The 19,951-nt window shown below is 37.8% G+C and overlaps 2 protein-coding genes across 2 annotated transcripts in view; one reads left to right on the top strand and one right to left on the bottom strand.

The window, feature by feature from the left end:
* The window catches only part of LOC121737326 (hemicentin-2-like), a 358,492-nt gene that overhangs the window by 240,937 nt on the left and 97,604 nt on the right, over window positions 1–19,951 (bottom strand). The gene's annotated exons all lie outside the window — the stretch shown is intronic.
* LOC121737325 (synaptic vesicle glycoprotein 2C-like) overlaps window positions 1–19,951 on the top strand; it is a 71,355-nt gene that overhangs the window by 42,076 nt on the left and 9,328 nt on the right. Inside the window, exons 4-7 of the mRNA XM_042128965.1 lie at window positions 52–233; window positions 2,154–2,338; window positions 11,896–12,071; window positions 12,794–12,956. Of these exons, the coding sequence (XP_041984899.1) occupies window positions 52–233; window positions 2,154–2,338; window positions 11,896–12,071; window positions 12,794–12,956 (706 nt within the window). The remainder of the gene's footprint in view (window positions 1–51; window positions 234–2,153; window positions 2,339–11,895; window positions 12,072–12,793; window positions 12,957–19,951) is intronic.

Here is a 19,951-nt window from a genome sequence, read left to right as displayed (position 1 = left end):
TGTACATAAAAAATGTTAACCTTTCAAAAACTAATGTCAATCTCTTCACAGGTTCGCGGTGTCTTTCACGCCCATAGTAACCCTGACATCGGAGTTCTGTCACCGGGGTGTCCGAGACCGTATCATGTTGCTACAGACCTCCTTTGCGGCGTACGCTCAGATCATAGCGGCTTTGTTGTCCTGGGCCATACTCCCCAATAATTGGAAAACAACTTACTTTGACGGGGCACTCGGTATGTATGACTTGTTATGTCGGATTTTGTATTTCATATCAATAAAATGCGAGGAAAAACTTAAGGATAATAATATTATATTATTATAAATTATAAACAGTAGCACAGTCTTGAATTGCACCTATATGTGCTATTCAAGACTGTGCTAATAGATTAATAGAAATTTCAACAAAATCGGTCCAGCCGTTTCGGTGGAATTGGATAACTAACATCACGACACAAGAATTTTATATACAGGGTGTAGTAAAACTATGTGATAATACTTTAGGGTGTGTACGTGTTCCTTGTAACGAGTTAAAACTGTGAAAGTACCAGCGCTGAGAAAAAAATAATAATTTGTACACACCCTGAAGTATTATTACTTAGTTTTGTTACAGCCTGTATAAAAGATAAGAAGTTTTAATTTTTGGCGTGTGGTTTTAACGACATTATATTAAAACATGAAACGCGAAAATTCTAACCGTATACCGCTGAAATAGCTGTGGAACAGAGCTAATAGGTCGTATGTAAATTCCTCTGCGAAGGAATTTGAACAACGGGGTCGTTTGCAACCCCTCGAGCGCTGAAGTGTTAGCAACAAAATTCAACCTTTCATTTTTTTCACCTCCTTTTGTTCTTTTTGTATTTTTCCCTTTGTTATTTTTCTAACAATCTTTTTTTGTTGTTATAATACAAAAACGATTTCAAAGTTTTTGACGTTCTTGTTAATTAGGAAAATGCTTTATTACGGTTAACAAGCTTCGTCCGCGATTACGGCTGGAATTATTTTTGAATTGCGGATTAGTTATTTAAAAAATCATAAAAGAGATTACTTTGTACCCTTCATAATCTGTAAGCCTTTAATTAAAACTAAATCATTAGGTATTCAAAAGAAGAAAAGTTTGCTTCTATATTTGTATAGAATTGAATCCAAAACTACTTTTCCGATTTTAATCAAATTTGGCATGGATAATGGATATCGAGTAGACGACGGTAAAGGAAATGTGATACCTAACCTCGGAATCCTGCTTTAGTGGAGCCACGCAAACGCTAAATACGTGTAGATATCAGTATGGACTCAGGTCCATAGTTAAAAGACTTATAAAATGTTCCTATGGATACTATGTAGACTTCACTTATTGGAACGAAGTTCCTTATCGCGCGTTGCGAAAGGGGGCTAGACGGAAAAAGTTGTAACGACATGACACAAAAGTGTCGGTATATTACTTAAATTGATTGGATTTTATTATGTCTACTAACATAGTTTTTTTAAGTATTGTAATTACTAACAAATTATGGACTTAGTCTGAAATAAATAATTTATTTATTTATTTATTATTTATTTATTACAACTAGAGCAAAAATGCTATGGTTGTAAGCCGTGCGGTAGCGCGTGTTTCTCTTTCTGTCTCTCTCTGTGTTTCTCTTTCTCTTTTTTATATAATTTCGTTCCATCTGGGTGTCCTTTGACACCTCTCAAGTTTAATTTTTTTAACTAAGGTAATTAATAAGGTGAAAAAATTTTTGGTAAAAATGTTGTCCTGAACTTCATTGCCACAGAGAATTATGTGGCACGTGGTAATAAAATTTTACCGACACATAATGTCTATGTCCTCTGCAGGGATCCAAAGCACCTTCATACCCGTGAAAATCGGTTAAGCAGGCTTAAAGAACAATATAAAACATACAGAAAACACTTCCTCATTTACATAGGTACTGTAAAACTCTGGAACGGACTGCAACCAGCAGTATTTCTGCACCAATACGACTTGCAAACGTTCAAAAAGAGAGAAGAAGAGAGCGTATTCCCTCTGAAAAGGCTGGCAACGCACCTGCAGCTCTTTTAACGTTGCGACGGTACTTACTTTCCATCATGTGACCCGTTTGCTCTTTTGCCACTTTTATTTTATTAAAAAAAAACTATATTACTATTTGTTTCAGTGCTCAACACATGGAACTTCTACCTGCTGATAATGTCTCTCTGGTCGTTGTTGGCGGCCATCTTGTACATGTTACTACCAGAGAGCCCGAAGTTCTATATCACGCAGCGAAGATACGACGAAGCCAGAGAAATACTGATACGAATATACCGGAAAAATACCGGAAAACCCGTAGAAACGTTCAAGGTAAGATAAACAGTTTACGGGTTTGTTTTCCCTACACGCAGGTGGTACATGTAAAAATACGAGAATTGGAAATAGTTTTGCTCATTTATGTATGTTAACACACCGTGTCAGATATAAACTAGGCCTTTACATCCGTTGTGGATGATCTATACAGTATTTTTCAGAGCGAAGTAACCACTCCTCAAATACTGTAGTGCCTGGGACAAGATTTTTAAATGTCCGTATGGTTGCCCAAGCGCATACGGCATTCTCGCATCATAGTCGGCCTAGTCCAGAGGAAAGAACTAGTCAATACGTCTGGGACCAACTACGTGCGGGTTTCCTCACGATGTTTTCCTTCACCGTACGAGCGTCCGTATTATGTACTTGAGATCAGAAAATGTCTTATTGGTACACGCCTCCACCCGGGTTCGAACCTGCACCCTTTAGGAGTGCGAACCGAAGGTCTACCCATTAGGCCACGGACGCTCACTATAACGGTCAGATATAACATTATTATTTATCTTATGAGTTTCCAGCTAACGTCTTTATTTATAACAGTTTATCCTTTGTAATCACTCACCTCTATAATACACTGGACAGGCTATGCCGTACAAAATGACAGCTATTTTTTGTGCCGATTTGAAGCGCCGCGGTGAGCGTACTGTGAACTAATTACATAGAACATCACAACCGCCATTTGCAAAATAGTAGTTCCAAGTACACTCACTACTGTTTTCACATAGCAATATGGCGACTTTCAAATAGGAACATTTTATTGATAGCGATCGCCTGTCCAGTGTATTATAGAGGCCAGTGTTTGTAATAGTTTCAGATATTATACACTATCGGAGAAATTGATTAACATGGTGGACCTATGTAAATTGGTCGCGTTGTGTCAAACCCATCCGACAGATCACAGCTATCATTGAGTTAACATAATCCGACAATTTGACGTAGGTTCGATAACTGCCTATGAATCAATTTCTTGAATGGTACTTTCATGTGGAAAAAAACAAAATGGTGGCCCTCCAGATTTCCGTTTTTTCAGCAACAATTATACCACTGGAAAGACAGTTTGTAAAAATAACGATATGGTGCCGTTCCATTTTTAAAGTCGTCAGGTCACAGCCCACAGGTAAAATTGTAGACCAACAATCGTTCCGCAACTATTGTGTCGAAAGTTCCGAACTCGCATTCGATAGTTTTATGTTACGAAATATTTTATACAAGCAGTATCTAAAAAATGAAAAAATACTATTTCATTAATCTCTATTTAAACATGTTTCACCAGTTACTGGTAAGTTCCGGATAGACTATCCACAATTTATCTGACAGATAGAGCATACTCTATTAAGGGCCTGTTTCACCACTTCCTGATAAAGTGCCGGATCCACAACTTTTTGACAGATTCTCCACACTTTATCTGTCAAGTTAAGTGGTGGATAGGCCCGGAACTTATCAGGGAGTGGTGAAACAGGCCCTAAGAAACCTTAAAAGCATAAAAATTGCTTTTTTCAAATCGAGAGACAAATAGAATTTCAAAGAGCTGAGAAGTAAAATGCAAAAAAGAATTACTCTTTGTCAGCCTATGTATTTTATATTTCTAATTTATAGCATCAAATTATAACAAAACTTGCAGTATAATAGCTTTTATAAGTATAAGTAATTATAACTCAAAAATAAGCATATTTTTGAGTTATAATTACTTATATAATAATAATAATAATAATAATACTCCCCACACCGGTTTCGGTGACGGTGGCCGGTTTCATTGAAACCAGACCAGGTACGCAGGAGTAATTTTATAGTGCCCAAGTGTGTGCGCAGTACACAAGAGCACTCTCTATTCCTTTACTCTCATAACCCAATGGGACGGAAGACCGACACGACTGGCGAGAGATCAGGCGCAGGACCGACTTTTTACATGCCCATCCGACGCATGGATCATCTTACTTGTCAGACAATCAGGTGATCAGCCTGCATTGTCCTAACCAAACTTGGAAATAACATGTTTCCAACGCGGGATTCGAACCCACGACCTCCGGAGTCGAGAGCGACGCTCTAACCACTAGACCACGGAGGCGTTCAATTACTTATATATTATTAGGTTAATTAACCTACGACTTAATCGCTAAGCGATAAAGTCATTTAAGTACTTACTTATATTACAAAAAAAAACAAATGATGCTAGCTATAATATTTTAGCCTTAAATTGTAGCTAGGATTCTCACTTATTTACCTAGGTATTACAAGAGAGTGATCCTTATATCATTGACATAAGTTCCTATCAGAGGTACAATAATTTTGAACGGGTCGTGTTCAAGAATGCCTATGGCCTTCGCAGTTCGTGCCGTAGGCTTAACTTCATTTACAAGATTAATAGAGAGAGTTCAAAATAGTTGCAACACAACATGATACCTTTTGACATTTTGAATTATGTTCGCCATAAGATTTATACGGAGTCTCGTTATTTATTATGGCCTCGTCTTTTTTAGACAATCCGAAATATGATCACGCTAGCTTACCCTTTTTGGGTCGGCTACATGAAGTGTTATTATAGCTGTGTTGTACAGTATTATATTCTACAAGATGTTACATAAATGAGTCAATATAAAAAAATAATTTGGCTGATTTAGTCTTATAAAAATCGTGGAAGTCCAGGGAAGGTTTATATATATATATATATTTTTTTTAAAATAAGGGGGCAAACGAGCAAACGGGTCACCTGATGGAAAGCAACTTCCGTCGCCCATGGACACTCGCAGCATCAGAAGAGCTGCAAGTGCGTTGCCGGCCTTTTAAGAGGGAATAGGGTAATAGAGGAGGGTAGGGAAGTGAAGGGAAGGGAAGGGAATAGTTGAGGGTAGGGAAGGGCATAGGGTAGGGGTTAGGGGATTGGGCCTCCGGTAAACTCACTCACTCGGCGAAACACAGTGCAAGCGCTGTTTCACGCCGGTTTTCTGTGAGAACGTGGTATTTATCCGGTCGAGCCGGCCCATTCGTGCCAAAGCATGGCTCTCCCACGAATTTTATTAGGAGGGAAGGGAATACGAAGTTCACCGGATTATCAAGTGTAAGAAAAATGAGTGACAATTAATACTTTGGAGTTTGGGTGTATACTTTTTATAGAGTTCACTGTGAAAGAAGCAGCGCTGAAAGAGTTATTTTTATTAATTATACTCGTTGTAAAAATATTTAAATTTTTATGCCAGGGAATATTTGTTAATCATAATTTAACTTAGCATATTTAATTCTCTATTCTTTATAGTGACAGCTGAAGGTAACGTTAAAAATCACGTTTTCGAAGAATAATGTCCTCTTGAGTCTTTGCATGAAAAATTTCTAATCCGTGGCTCGATTTTCCTTTATGAGTCCCATAGGACGAGCAGTAAAAAGTGAAAAGCGCAATTTTCAGCTTCGCGCACACTTAGGCACTAGAAACTTCTAAGCAGACGACCTGTTTTCGCGAAATTGTCGTAAATTTTTAACTTTGAAAGCTGGATACAACGCGTCCAATACCCTGTATTCTTTAGTTTAACAGTCGCGTTTTGAGAGATTTAAAGATTTGTTAAGTTTGTTGATTTTATTATGATTTTCGTATTAACTTCATTTTACTGACAAACTATTCGTTAACTTAAACTGAGGTTGTGTTTTAAGTCTCTGAGTGAAGTCGTTAAGACTAAGCACATATCGTTAATAGTGTTTGTAAATCGTTATTCATGCATTGTTTGGTAAATCAATACAATAGCAATGTTTTCAAGCAGTAGCATGACTTGACTGTACTTTTAAATTGTATCTGCCATAAAAATGTTAAATTTCCTATAGTACGGGAGCTTGACTACTGAACCCTAAAACGGAACCCTATCAAGCAGATTTTTTTTGTATATTGATAGGCTAATAGTTATTTAATTTAAGAGTAACATTGTCCTACAAATAGAACAATCCATATTTTAGGACCATCAAGTCAAAGTATATTTTTTTTTTTTAATGAAATAAGGGGGCAAACGAGCAAACGGGTCACCTGATGGAAAGCAACTTCCGTCGCCCATAGACACTCGCAGCATCAGAAGAGCTGCAAGTGCGTTGCCGGCCTTTTAAGAGGGAATAGGGTAATAGGGGAAGGTAGGGATGGAAAGGGAACGGAATAAGGGAGGGTAGGGAAGGGAATAGGGTAGGGGATTGGGCCTCCGGTAAACTCACTCACTCGGCGAAACACAGCGCAAGCGCTGTTTCACGCCGGTTTTCTGTGAGGACGTGGTATTTCTCCGGTCGAGCCGGCCCATTCGTGCCGAAGCATGGCTCTCCCACGTCTAAATTCAATTTCTGTTAGCTACCACTTTCAAGATTTTTTGCAGATAAATATGTTGTTCGTCATATCAAAATGAAGCTACTCACAAAAAATATCTTGATAGTAATAAAAAAAAATGTTCTAGGGCTCCCGTACTACTATTATAATTATTTAAACTGCCCGCAACTCCGTTGATCAGAAATTCTTTATTGCGCGGCAACCGTTTATTTATCCGGGATAAAAGTATCTTAAGTAATTTCCCGCGAGTCAAAGTATCTTCGTACTTTTCAGCAAAATCGGTTCAGGGGCTTGGGCGTGACTCTTCACGCACAAACAAACAAACTTAACAGACACACAAACACACTTTTGCATTTGTAATATTAGTATGGATATTTTAAAGCTCTTCTTTATTGATTTTCCTTCCCGTAAAAACCTCTATTGCCTTTCATTTTGGCATAGCATTTGATTCAATAACCGTTAAGGCTTTTTATCACGTCGGTCAGACCGTAATCACGGAAACACGTTGACACGTCGCGTTATGTGACGTCATCGTGACGCAAAATGACGTAATGGGAAAGTGGCAAATTTTATTAGGAGCTGACAAAAACATGGCTATCGCATTATTGTTGATGCGTTTAAAAGTGGCCAATTAAAAACATGGAAATGGTAATTTATTAATAAAGTTGTTGTTGTTAGTTTGTAAGTTGTTGTAAGACGTCAAATGACGTAATAGGAAAGTGGCAAAATTTATTAGGAGTTGACAAAAACATGACTATTGTTGATGCGTTTAAAAGTGGCCAATTAAAATATGAAAATGGTAATTTATTAATAAAGTTTTTTTTTTATTTTTCGTATTTAAATAAAGTAAATGTGTATTTAAAGTAACAATTTATTTAACGTATCGAATTACTTTTATTAGTTAAGTGCAGCTGGTAAAAGATTAGATTCATGCTAAATACATTTTATAGTTTTAACCCAAAACGACGTAGTCTGGTCTATGGTCATAATTGGTCTTCATATTATAAGCTCATTATATTTATTGTCAGGCAGTGAGGAAATTAATTCAAAAGCACTACTAACGTAAATTTAACATTGTTTTCTATTCCACTGTGAGAATCAAACCCACCACCTCCGTTTTAGAGCTGGCGCGCACTACGACTTTTTGTCGCGCGATTATTTTACCGACCGACCAAAATTCAAAAAAATTTCGCATTATGAAATAGGCTATAGGTTTTATTTTGCTCTACGCCACTGAAAAGCAGTGGCGGCATGGGTGGCTAGACCAATGTCGGTAGAAAAAGAAAGCTAACCTAACCCCTACGGTTAGGGGATTGGGCCTCCGGTAAACTCACTCACTCGGCGAAACACAGCGCAAGCGCTGTTTCACTCTGGTTTTCTGTGAGAACGTGATATTTATCCGGTCGAGCTGGCCCATTCGTGCCGAAGCATGACTCGCCCACGTTCCAATAAAAGAACAGAAAATCTTCGGTCGCTAGACCAATGTCGGTAGAAAATGAAAGCTATAGCCTATGTCATAAAGTGACATTTTGTTTGAATTGTTGTAGGTCGGTAAAATAATCGTGCGGCAAAAAATAATCGTCGGTAAAATAATCGTGCGTGCGGTTTTGTCGCGCGATTATTTTACCGACTTTATGAAACGTGTTACTTTATGAAATAGGCTACAGATTTCATTTTCTACCGACATTTGTCTGGCGACCCATGCTGCCGCTGCTTTTCAATGGCGTAGAGCAAAATGAAATCTATAGCTTATGTCATAAAGTGGCATTTTATTTGAATTTGTGTAGGTCGATAAATAGTTAATGGAATCAGGCGTTACTTTGCGGAAATCCATAGTTTAAATTTAGTTTGTTATTATTTTTTAGCAATTTTTCGCGAATTATTCTCAGGATGTGGACTCTACGAACAACGTCCCGTTGTTCGTAGAGTCCACATCCTGAGGATGCTCCGGTGTTGGGGCGAAACGCGCGTCGAGGTTTTCAACCTGCATGGTGGTGAGGGGCCTTGCACGGATTTGCCAACATTATTGCTTGTGTGGTGGTGGTGTTTGCAAGTTCTTGCATGCGAGTGTACGCATAGGCAGTGTGGGAGGAGGGAGGTGCTGTACGCATGCCTATGCGTACACTCACTCATTTACTTAAAGGTGGAAGTTGTTTTCGCGGAATATTGCTAAAAAATAATAACAAACTAAATTTAGGTCGATAAAACAATGGCGCGACTAAAAGTCGTAGTGCGCGCCAGCTCTTAAACCACTGAACCACAGACACGTATAAATAATATGCAGCAATCTAAAGTTTTATCTCAACTCGATTCTCCAGTGTAAATGAAGTGGTATAGTTTGAGATTGCCGAGTTAAGAATGCATGATATTACTCAGACGAAGTACCTACTGAGTCGAACGTTCTAGAACTTCGTAATAATAAGCTGAGATTGGAACTCCGTCTACATTATTGAATTGAACAGTAATAGTTCGATATATTAGTTGTTACTGCTTCTAGTTCTGGTACCTTGTGTCTGGAGAACAAAACTAACAAGGGAGCAGTTGGACCAAAAATTTCTTAAAGAAATAGTCAGTTTCCACGCTTAACCTTAAGTCGGTTTGGTTATTTGTGCTTGAAAGATGCTATCTGTACTACCGACTTAGCATGGCGATCTCAAGATTGCCCAAATACAAAGATAATGAAATAGACAGAAAAAATAACACATTGGGTAACGTGCATTTTATATAATTCAAATGCAAATGTTTCCAAACTGTGCGCCGCGGCGCCCTGGTGCGCCGTGGAAAGGCAAGAGGGGCACCGACAGTAGATCCTCCATCATTATCCATAACCACAAATATTATAAAATAAAATTATAACATGAATTATTATACAAAGCAGGCAGATGATTACATATATTATGTTTATTATTATTTACTTGCTTAACCTAACTATAATTATTAAAGGTGTCTATTTATGTAAATTTTTGTAATAGCCTGGTAGAGTCCCTACTCTACCTGCGTCGCCGGCGCCGTGACAAATATTGACTTGTAAGTGCGCTGCAGGCTGAAAAAGATTGGGAACCCCTGCCCTAGTAGATAAGAACCCTAGGGCAGGGGTTCCCTAGGTAGACAAGTGGCAAGCTATTATCGTAAACACTATCAAAATGTATGCGATTTGACCTAAGTCATCGCTTCGCTAGCGAATACTAATGTCAAATCCCATACATTTTGTGGCGTTGGCGTTTAAGATAATCGCTTGCCGCTTGTCTAGGCCCTCTGATAATATAATGTGTCCTTTTATAGCAAAGTAGTCCTGATTGTAGGGCAGTTAGGTCAAACCACTGTCTTTACTCGTATGACAAAAAACCTTTCGTTTCAAGCATGAAGAAAAAAGAGTCAGCTTTTACATTGCAAGTTTACTATTGAGTTTAAAATAGTAACATCATGGATGTATATTTTGACATTGACTTGAAAATATACGTGGGAGAGCCATGCTTCGGCACGAATGGGCCGGCTCGACCGGAGAAATACCACGTTCTCACAGAAAACCGGCGTGAAACAGCGCTTGCGCTGTGTTTCACCGCGTGAGTGAGTTTACCGGAGGCCCAATCCCTATTTCCTTCCCTACCATCCCTTATTCCCTTCCCTTCCCATCCCTACCCTCCCCTATTCCTTCTTAAAAGGCCGGCAACTTACCTGCAGCTCTCCTGATGCTGCGGGTGTCCATGGGCGACGGAAGTTTTTTTCCATCAGGTGACCCGTTTGCTCGTTTGCCCCCTTATTTCATGAAAAAAAAATATGATGATTGCGCACCAAGACGCGTTGTCGCAATGCATTCATGCAGTTCTTGTCTAACAACTCACGTCTTGGACAACCTAAGTATCTTAGAAAATCTTTTTCACAATTTCGCCCAAGCTCCGACATTTCGTCCAAAATCTGTCCTATTTGCTACGCCTATAAAGTAAGAAACTATTTGTCTGTGTGTCTGGCACTCCGCCAGAACCACCTTCGATTATGTTATCGTTACACAAACCGATTCTAACAAGCGCGCCTTGGAAATTGTTAAAAGGATCATGCAGTTTAATCTAAAACGGTATATTCTTTGGATGTCTGGGGGTTGGAGATATAAAAGAAGTCTCTGGAATAATATGAAATGACTTTACTGTAACTGGCATAAATTGGTTTTTAATGGAGGTCTGATATTTGCTTTTAACCACTTCATACTAATATAAGCAACTTACTTCTACCGTAAGTACGAGTAATATTTTATTTGTATCATAAACATTTCATAATACTACGTGCCGTTAATATTATAATCTGACCAAAATCTGACATGTTGCACACGTCATAATATCAGAATTCATAATATTGACAGAAATACGTTGTCAAAGGTGAAACAAAAGTTTTTGTTTGCTGTTTTTGCTGGTGCTGCACTCTGGTGTCAAAACATTGCAGTAATATATTCTATTTTAATGGTAGTCTAACTTATAATGTTCATAACTGTAACTATATTTCTAATTACTGTAACAGGTCACCTAATTACTTTAGAATAAAATAAGTTTCTGAAAACTTTAACACTACAACTTCAGAAGCTGTCAGTCTCTAATTAAGTTATAGAATTTCTACTTATGGAGTGTGTTTCTATGAACTAAACCGGTCCAAGACGCTGTATGAGTTACAGAGTATTTGCTAATGAGGAGTTGTTTAGAAACAGAAATATTTAATTTCTGTTTCTAAACAACTCCTCATTAGCAAATTCAAAATTATGCCGGTCCTTCTGAAACAAATTCTAAGTTTTAATACAAAAGTTTTAATAACTTCGTACTTTGTGTACTCGAGCTATGAATAATATAATATATGAGCGTTATAAAGTAATTTTTACGATTATATCTTTATTACTTTAGTACTTTTACATCATCATTAAGTAGACTTGGTCACTTAAGAATGTGAGAACTTTAACACTAACTTAGCATCTTTCTAACACTGCAGAAAAGGCGTTAAAATACGGCTGTGCATTGACTGTTCGTCCATCTATCCACTTCTTCTTTTCAGTACATAAATGAATGAAAAGATAAAACGAAACACGTAATAGACAACATCGGATTCGAAGATACGTTAAGACTCTACACTGTATTAACCATCGCTACTCCGTTAAGAATTAACACTATATTAACCACTGCTTCTTTTCAGTACTTAAACCAATGAAAGGACAAAACGATACACGCAACAGACAACACCGAAATCGAAGATACGTTAAGACTAGACTGTATTAACCCCTGCTTCTTTTCAGTACATAGACCTATGGAAGGACAAAAGGAAACACGCAATAGACGAGGCACCGGAGTCAGAGATGACATTACGGGAGCAACTGATGGCCGGCTTCCACAACGTGAAGCCAATGTTCCACAAACCCCTCGCGCTGTATCTCCTGCTGCTATGCTTTATGAACTTCTTTACGATGATCATGTAAGTAAAGATCTTAGGCTAGAGTCCGATGGAATCTGGGCAGACTGATCCCAGGCCCCCGTCAAACCGATTAAGCCCGAATAATATGGCGAAGTCAATCTATGTATGTGTTCTCGTAGTGGCTAAGCTTACAATTCAAAAAGAGTAGACTGCCAGCGAGGCTTAAAAGAGAAAGCATCTACTTCTCTTTCTCCCGCACAGCGAAAATGTTACGCAAAACTTTGTAAGACGAAGGGAGAGTAGACCGCTGATGGATAGGAATCTATATTATATAGGAATCTCTTTTCTTTCTATCACGCGTCGAAAATGTATATACTGTCAAAGATGTTTATGCGTAGGCAGATGGCGGAGTTACGATTGGTCGCATTTATCAACCCCATAGTAAACAGCAGTGCTAAAATGGTGGCTTTGGAGAGTCAAATTATGAATCATAATATTATGATTAATTTTTTTTAAACGCAAAATGGTCACTCTGCTTGCAATTCATGTCTAGTAATTCGTACTGAATTGATTGAGAGGAATTGCTAAATGTGACCATTTTAGCCCCGGGTCACGAATAACATTGAATTGATATAATTCGACCAAGTGACGATGGCCTGTCAACTGCTTATCAATCAATTTCTTCGATGGTACACGTTATTATTGCCTGCTCCAGCTATTTCGTTTCCACTTCTACCTGCTCTCTTGGAGCGCACTACTTCATCTGTATATTTTACTTTCAGGTACAACGTGATCCGTCTCTGGTTCCCCCAACTATCCACCATCGTGGAGCACTACAGCGTGGACGGAAACCGCGACCTGTGCGTCATGCTGGACGAGTACACCGCCGATCAGAGGACCAGAGTTGTCAGTGTCAACTTCAATGTCACTGATGTTTGTGTGCCGGTAAGTGAGCGAGTAACAGTACCCGTTTCTTCAGAAAGAAAACTCTAAAGCTGGGAACAAATTATCGGACGTTTTCATCGGATGCGGCTTGTTTCTATCTGATTAATACAAAATACACTAAACTGTGCACATTGTCTGACATAAGTCGCGGACGCGACCTTGAGCGTTCGGACGTCCGAACAGAATCTGGCTGGTTGGATGTTTATTGCATCCGCGGACGTCCGCAGATGAACCGTGCACAATGTTAAGCCGCAGCCGTCAGCCGCGACTTATGAAAACGACCGATAATTTGTTTCTAGCTGTGTGGTAGAGTCTTGCGTCAACACTCTGTGACATTGGCTACTCACTTATGTCCTGATTACATAGGTGTCATCTTCGTACCAGTAGGGTATGAGTCTTGTGACTTGTCTTTTTGCACTGTCTCGCCTCTGACTCACCACTCCACTCACTAGGTGTAATAAGGCCCTAAAAAGTCATTAAAAGAAAGAAGATACCGCAAGTACGCGCGTAGTACGTTTGTAAAAAATTAAATGAAGAAATATATTATGTCTATTTACCCAGCTACGACTCAGCAAAAAGGGGGTTATGATTTTGATATCTATGTATATTGGCTATGGCTGTCTATCCTTCATAGCTTCTGAATTAGTTATCATAAATAGACAAGAAATGAGATGTCGCCTGTTGATTGTCTTCTGGCTAGTGGCCATATGAAGTTACGTTAAAATAGCTACATCGCCCTCTAAGGGCCATAAAAAAGTAAAAATATTTTTTTACTGTCTTGTAGAGTCAAACGTAAGCACAAGAAAAGATCTTGTAAGCACATTTTAAATATTTTCATATCTACTAATAGAGAAAATGTAACTTAACACCATTCGTAGTAAAATAGTTCTTAATGGAAAGCTTTTACGGTGGAAGTAACGTCTTTACGATAAACAACATTTTCTTAATTTCCTTTGAAAACTTTGACTCGTGTTCCCTAATGTATTTACCTTGGTTTTATCTCTTTATAGATCAAAAGCGTGTTACCTGAAACAGAATAAAGCATTATTATTATTTATACTTAAGCAATAAGGAAGGAAAACCAGAAACCCTCTTGTTTTTAATAACCAATATTTTTCTACGTGTTGCTGGAGAAATAAGCAAAAAATCAACCAAGTGCGAGCTGGACTCGCGCAAAAAGGGTTCCGTAAAAATGTGTGTTTTATTTCGGATAGCGCGTATCTTGTATGTTTGTATATTATATGTATATAATATATATATATATATATATATATATATATATATATATATATATATATATATATATATATAATACGCCTCCTCTTAAAACGCCGGCAACGCACCTGCATTTTCTGATGCTGCGAGTGTCCATGGGCGACGGAAGTTGCTTTCCATCAGGTGACCCGTTTGCTCGTTTGCCCCCCTTATTTCATAAAAAAATACAATATCGAAATCTTAGTGGTAGGGTCCCGTTGTTACCCAAGAGGTACGGAACCCTAAAAAGCGAAAAATCGTGGTGCATATTTCACCTCTTGTATGCCACGAACATGATTAAGTAATAAAACGACATAGCTTGTAATTCCACCCTCATCGCCGCGAATTTTCATTTCAAAGGTAGGGCTGCGACGCGTTGAATTTTTCATTAAAATAGGGTTAACATTGGAAAGTTTTGAAGCGAGTTTAAAGTTCCACAAGGTCTGTTGAGGTGTTAATGTTAATTTTAAACACTTTTAGGTTTCTCCCATACCGGACAAACGCGAAATTGCGTATTACATTCACAAATTGCTAGTGTGGTTAGAGGAATATTAGGAATTCTTCCTACTTCTCCTATTTTCTTCTGATTAATTTCCTTGCGTGTCCCAAGACAGCTTAGCATGTCCCTCGGGCTCCCTGAGATCATATCAAAGGGTTTTCATGGTTGGATACCGCTTTCGATCCTGGTGACACAGGAGATACAGTGGTGGGAATGTGTGGTGGGCCTACGTCCGTTAAAAAAAACAAATGGTGTGGTTAAAGCCTAACACCTAACGGCCACTTTTATTGGTCGCTTGCGAAGCCGGGACCGTTAAATTAAAAGAGTTTGCGTATGTTGTTTCCACATATTTAGCTATCCTTTTTTACCAGGCCGGGAAAAATGTACCATGATACCAATGTGTATGATTTTACCTGCACCATCGGCCGCGTTAATAGTCTCTTTAATTTTTACAACTTTCGTCAGAATTCATTGAAGATACTGTTTTTGTTTCAGCGTAAAAGTTTTCAATGGACATAATATTCATAAGTTTATGTCTATTGAATATATAATGTCAAAAATAAATCTGGAAGTATCCTGAATGTACTACAGCCTACCTAGCATACGCCAACGAGATATCTCACCCTCGAGATAATTAAATTTTGACATTATGAGACGAGTAGTTACTCGTCTCATAATGTCAAAATCTCGACATTATCTCGACCAAACTCTATAAAAATGTGTTATTTCGATGACAGATCTACGCGAGAAAAAATGTTTGCCATGCTAGGGTGAATAGAGATGAAGAGACCAACCCTCAAACATCGAGAAAACATGTAGAGTGAGATATCTCGTTAGCGTATGCTAGATGGGCAGAAAACCTCGCGACAATGACACCAAAGGTGATTTTGTCTAGATTTTAACGATTTCCACGTGAACAATATACAGACGGGTAAAGGAGGTCAGTTCATTCAGAGCTGACCTTTCGGCACTTGCCCTCGGCATCAAGCGCCCGAGTATATTTCGCGCAAAATCCAGAATCGCTTAAAAAGTTGTTTTAATACAATCCTTCTGGAAATTTCTTTGGAGGAGTGTTGACTTTTGAGTGTTTAAAGTTTGTACAGTTGTTTTAATTTGTTATTTTTAAGAGTTTCTAGAAATGGTTGTATATTTAACGACTGAAAGTATCAGATGGGCTATCGGACTTGTGTTATTTGGTTCCGACTTTTCAAGTCAATGTTATGGTGACTTTCTGATCCTCATGGCAAGCGACCATGATGAAAAAACATCAAATAGAATGCCACTTTACGAACTAGGCTTTTGGGGTTCGTGAGTTTCATAGCCGAGTACAGTATAGTTCTGTTTACTCTGCCAAGTGCCTATACTCTAGTTCATCTTTATGAACAATGCGACTTTTGGCATTTTCTTTGAATTTTTGACACCTTTTCTCTTAATCAACTTAATTAAGAAGGTCTCCCATATGCTATGAATCAATTTGACGTGGGAGAGCCATGCTTCGGCACGAATGGGCCGGCTTGACCGGAGAGATACCACGTCCTCACAGAAAACCGGCGTGAAACAGCGCTTCCGCTGTGTTTCGCCGAGTAAGTGAGTTTACCGGAGGCCCAATCCCCTACCCTTTTCCTTTCGCTACCCTCCCCTATTTCCTCCCGTACCCTCCCCTATTCCCTTCCCTACCCTCCCCTATTACCCCTTAGAAGGCCGGCAACGCACCTGCAGCTCTTCCGATGCTGCGAGTGTCCATGGGCGACGGAAGTTGCTTTCCATCAGGTGACCCGTTTGCTCGTTTGCCCCCTTATTTCATAAAAAAAAAATAAAAAAAATTCTTGGTATGTACTATCAGATAAGTTGATTCCTATGCAAATCGGGGACCTGAGTAGTTTGGTTGCGTTACGTCAAACCCAGCCGACAGATCACAATAAATTAACATTGAATTGACAAATTCGACCAAATAACGTTGGTCTGTCAATTGCATAGGAATCAACTTCCTCGATGGTACGTACAACCTACCTACATAATATTCAGTAATAACAGTACAGACACGGTTCATTTCAGTTCCAAACTTGTACGGTTGTTTTTCTGAGAATTCTCTGTGAATACCTGCAATTCGATTAGCAGAGTAACGTTTCTAAAAACAACAACATTTACTTTGCGCGGATTAAATCAAAGTTGGATAATCAGTGCGTGCAAAGTTGGGGCAAAGTTGTATCAAATGGAGCGTTCTGTTTAATCTTGAGTAAAGATAAAATAAGATTGTTTAATTGGAAGAGAGGTAAATTTCTGAAATGAATACTTATAAATGCAAACATTTATACTTATTTTGTCTGCCTCTGTGTCTCTCTGTTGCCTGTTTACGATTAAGCGGCTTAACCGATTTTGTTGTTGATATGGAGATAATAGGGATGATGACAAGGTCAAAGATTAGCGAATTTTGTTAATAAAATAAAGAAATCACGGTAAAAAATAAGTGTTCCCAAAATTTCAGCTTGATAGCATTTGTAATTTTTTTTGTTATGCGCCTTTAAAGTTGGATATTCAAGTCGAATTTTTTTTCAATTAAATTTCTTAATATTTGTATACAATTCGATAATTTATGCAATTAAAAGCAACTTTTGTTATGAAACTACTTTCATAAACGCAATATTTAATATACCTGTCTCCCGATGCGTACAAACTACGAAAGACTGACGTCAGTCTTTCGTAGCACTTTGTATGGAGCGTTTCGGGCAGGTCTTTTTTTATGAGATATTTGAATTGTCATATCTTGGTGAATTTTCAAGCTATCAGAGTCATTCTTTCAACGATGTTTCTATTTTTTAAGTGTCCTTCAATTACCGATAAGAAAAAAAAATAGTCATCATGCCTATTTAATGACCAGGATTATTTAAATTAATTGAAAATAGTATTACTGCATAACATTTTATTTTCCTTACAATAATATTGATCTCCCCATTGTAATATATTTAGGTATATTTTTTCTATAATATTATCACGTCTAATTGTCTATGCATACATTTTTATTATGAAACTCTCATAGCTTCGTTTTGTTTAAATTATATTTAAAATAGCTTCGTCGGCTACAAACAAATAAACTTCACCTCTTTAGTACAAATGAATTAAAACCGAGTTTAGCTGTAGGATATAAGTTTTATAATAAAACGCTGTAACATCAATGGAGGTGCGTTCTAAAGCTACGTAACCTCCTTTTGAACGAAAAGGAAAAGTGGGTCTTTGAAGATTATTATTTTTACGTTGTTATTCTTTATAGGTGTGCCAGAAGGCTGTATTTTTTGCGTGTAGTTTTTGTTACAGAAACCATTTTACGTTAATATTTAATTAGATATTTAAAATATAGCGTTTTCTGACTTGCTTCACTTAAAATGAATTAAGTTTTCTCTGTCAATAGAATATTATGACGTCGAGAAGTTAAATATAGTAGAAAATCGCGAGTTAGCATTATTCTTATAACTTATTAGTATATTTTTGTCACTCTTCAAGGTAACATAGGTGACATTACAATTAGGATGACCCGCTAAAGCTAGAGAACGGCTAAACCGATTTTGCTTATGTCTGCAAGTGGTCAATTCAAGGAGGAAGGAAGCAATAAAAATGGATTTTGTATCTCTTTTTATTAAACTACAATCCTGCAAGGATGTTTTAAAATTAGAATTTATGCAGCCATCTTGTGAAGCGTAACTTGAAGACAGCTGTCAATAATAATAATAATGTCTTTTATCATATACGGCCGAAGTTGTGAATCACTGGTTCCATTTTACTTGACATCCCTTTGAAAAACACAAGTGACATTGGCAAGCAATGGCTGGCAAGCCATGGCGCTCCATGACAATGTCATCCACCCACCATCATCCTTGCAGGTCTGAACAATGTACATTGTTCCACGTTCAAATATGAATAAAGTTAAGCTGTTAAATTAAGTATGCATCGAATATTTTTACGTCCTGCATGACATTGCAATATAATTTTGAAATAAATTCTCCAACTATTCATATTTTACGATCTTTACTGAATATATTACTTTTCAGATGGAATTTACATTTTGTAAAAATATATTTTGTGTCATAATATTTCAAACGTGAGTGGAACTTTTGAATTCGACTTTCGATTATGAGCATCAGCCTTTTGGGTTAAAAAAGGCTTTAAATATTTTTGGGTAAAATTATTTTTGAAGAATTATGTCAAGATAGTCTGAAGTGGTTATAGTATAACAACGATAAAAAATGTTTTACTATGTAGTAAAATGTAGATGAAACCTATAGCCTAAGTTCAAAAAATAACATTTTATTTGCATTTTTCGCAGTCGCGGTCGCGTGCCGCGGGGATCGGAAAGTTATTTCATGTTAAACACCGGCTTTATCTTAAAAATTATGTCAAATCTTTAAAAAGTAATATTTAGAGGCTATGAATATTTTTGAAAATTTAGACATTGATATTTTTTCAGAAAAAAACCTGATACAGTAAGCGGTAACGTACCGTACATTAACTTTCTGCAATATCATCTTTAGACTTACTTATATTCACTGGACCCGTATTTTTTACCGTTTTTGTACTAAAATACTACAGTGTTATTACCTGTAAATCCATATTGCACGTAAATATTAAGAGCCCAGCTATAAGACTACAAGGATACTTTTGGGCAAGAATGACAATGTCGAGGGCATAACAAGAAACTACAGACCGACAAGGTTAGTTTTGTGCGTGGTGACTTTTCTGCCGCCATGTTAAAATAATGTGTCACTTGACACAGCAGAATAGAATAGAATAGTAGAATAGTATATTTATTTCCAAGAAATTTGTAACAATGGTTCTTATAATTAGTTATAGTATCAAAATTTCTGCCTCACTGGCGTGGAAATACTGTCTTTCTCTGGAAATATTGTCTTCTGGAAATATTGTCAGCTGCCACGTATAAAGTTAAAATCACGCCATGACAGACACCCAATGAGGGCTGTACGGCGCTATCTAGCCGTAGGGTCTATCGTATCAATTGTCATGTCAAACAGCTGTCATATGCCACGAAATAGCTTCCACATGTCACGATATAGCTGTCATATATCTGTCTGACACACTGACCTCCATTATATTAGTACGTACTGGACGTATGATACCCTGAAATAACAGCTGTTTTTTGTGCCTATTTGAAGCGGAATCGGCGCCCCCATTGCGGGGGAAGAGAACTATATCTGACGTTACTTACAAATGGCCGCTTAGTCGTTATTGGTTG

This window comes from Aricia agestis, chromosome 20 (assembly GCF_905147365.1).
Source record: "Aricia agestis chromosome 20, ilAriAges1.1, whole genome shotgun sequence".
NCBI classification, from domain to species: Eukaryota; Metazoa; Arthropoda; class Insecta; order Lepidoptera; family Lycaenidae; genus Aricia; species Aricia agestis.
Note: the sequence above shows the minus strand (reverse complement) of the source record. Positions and strands in the feature narration are given on the sequence as shown.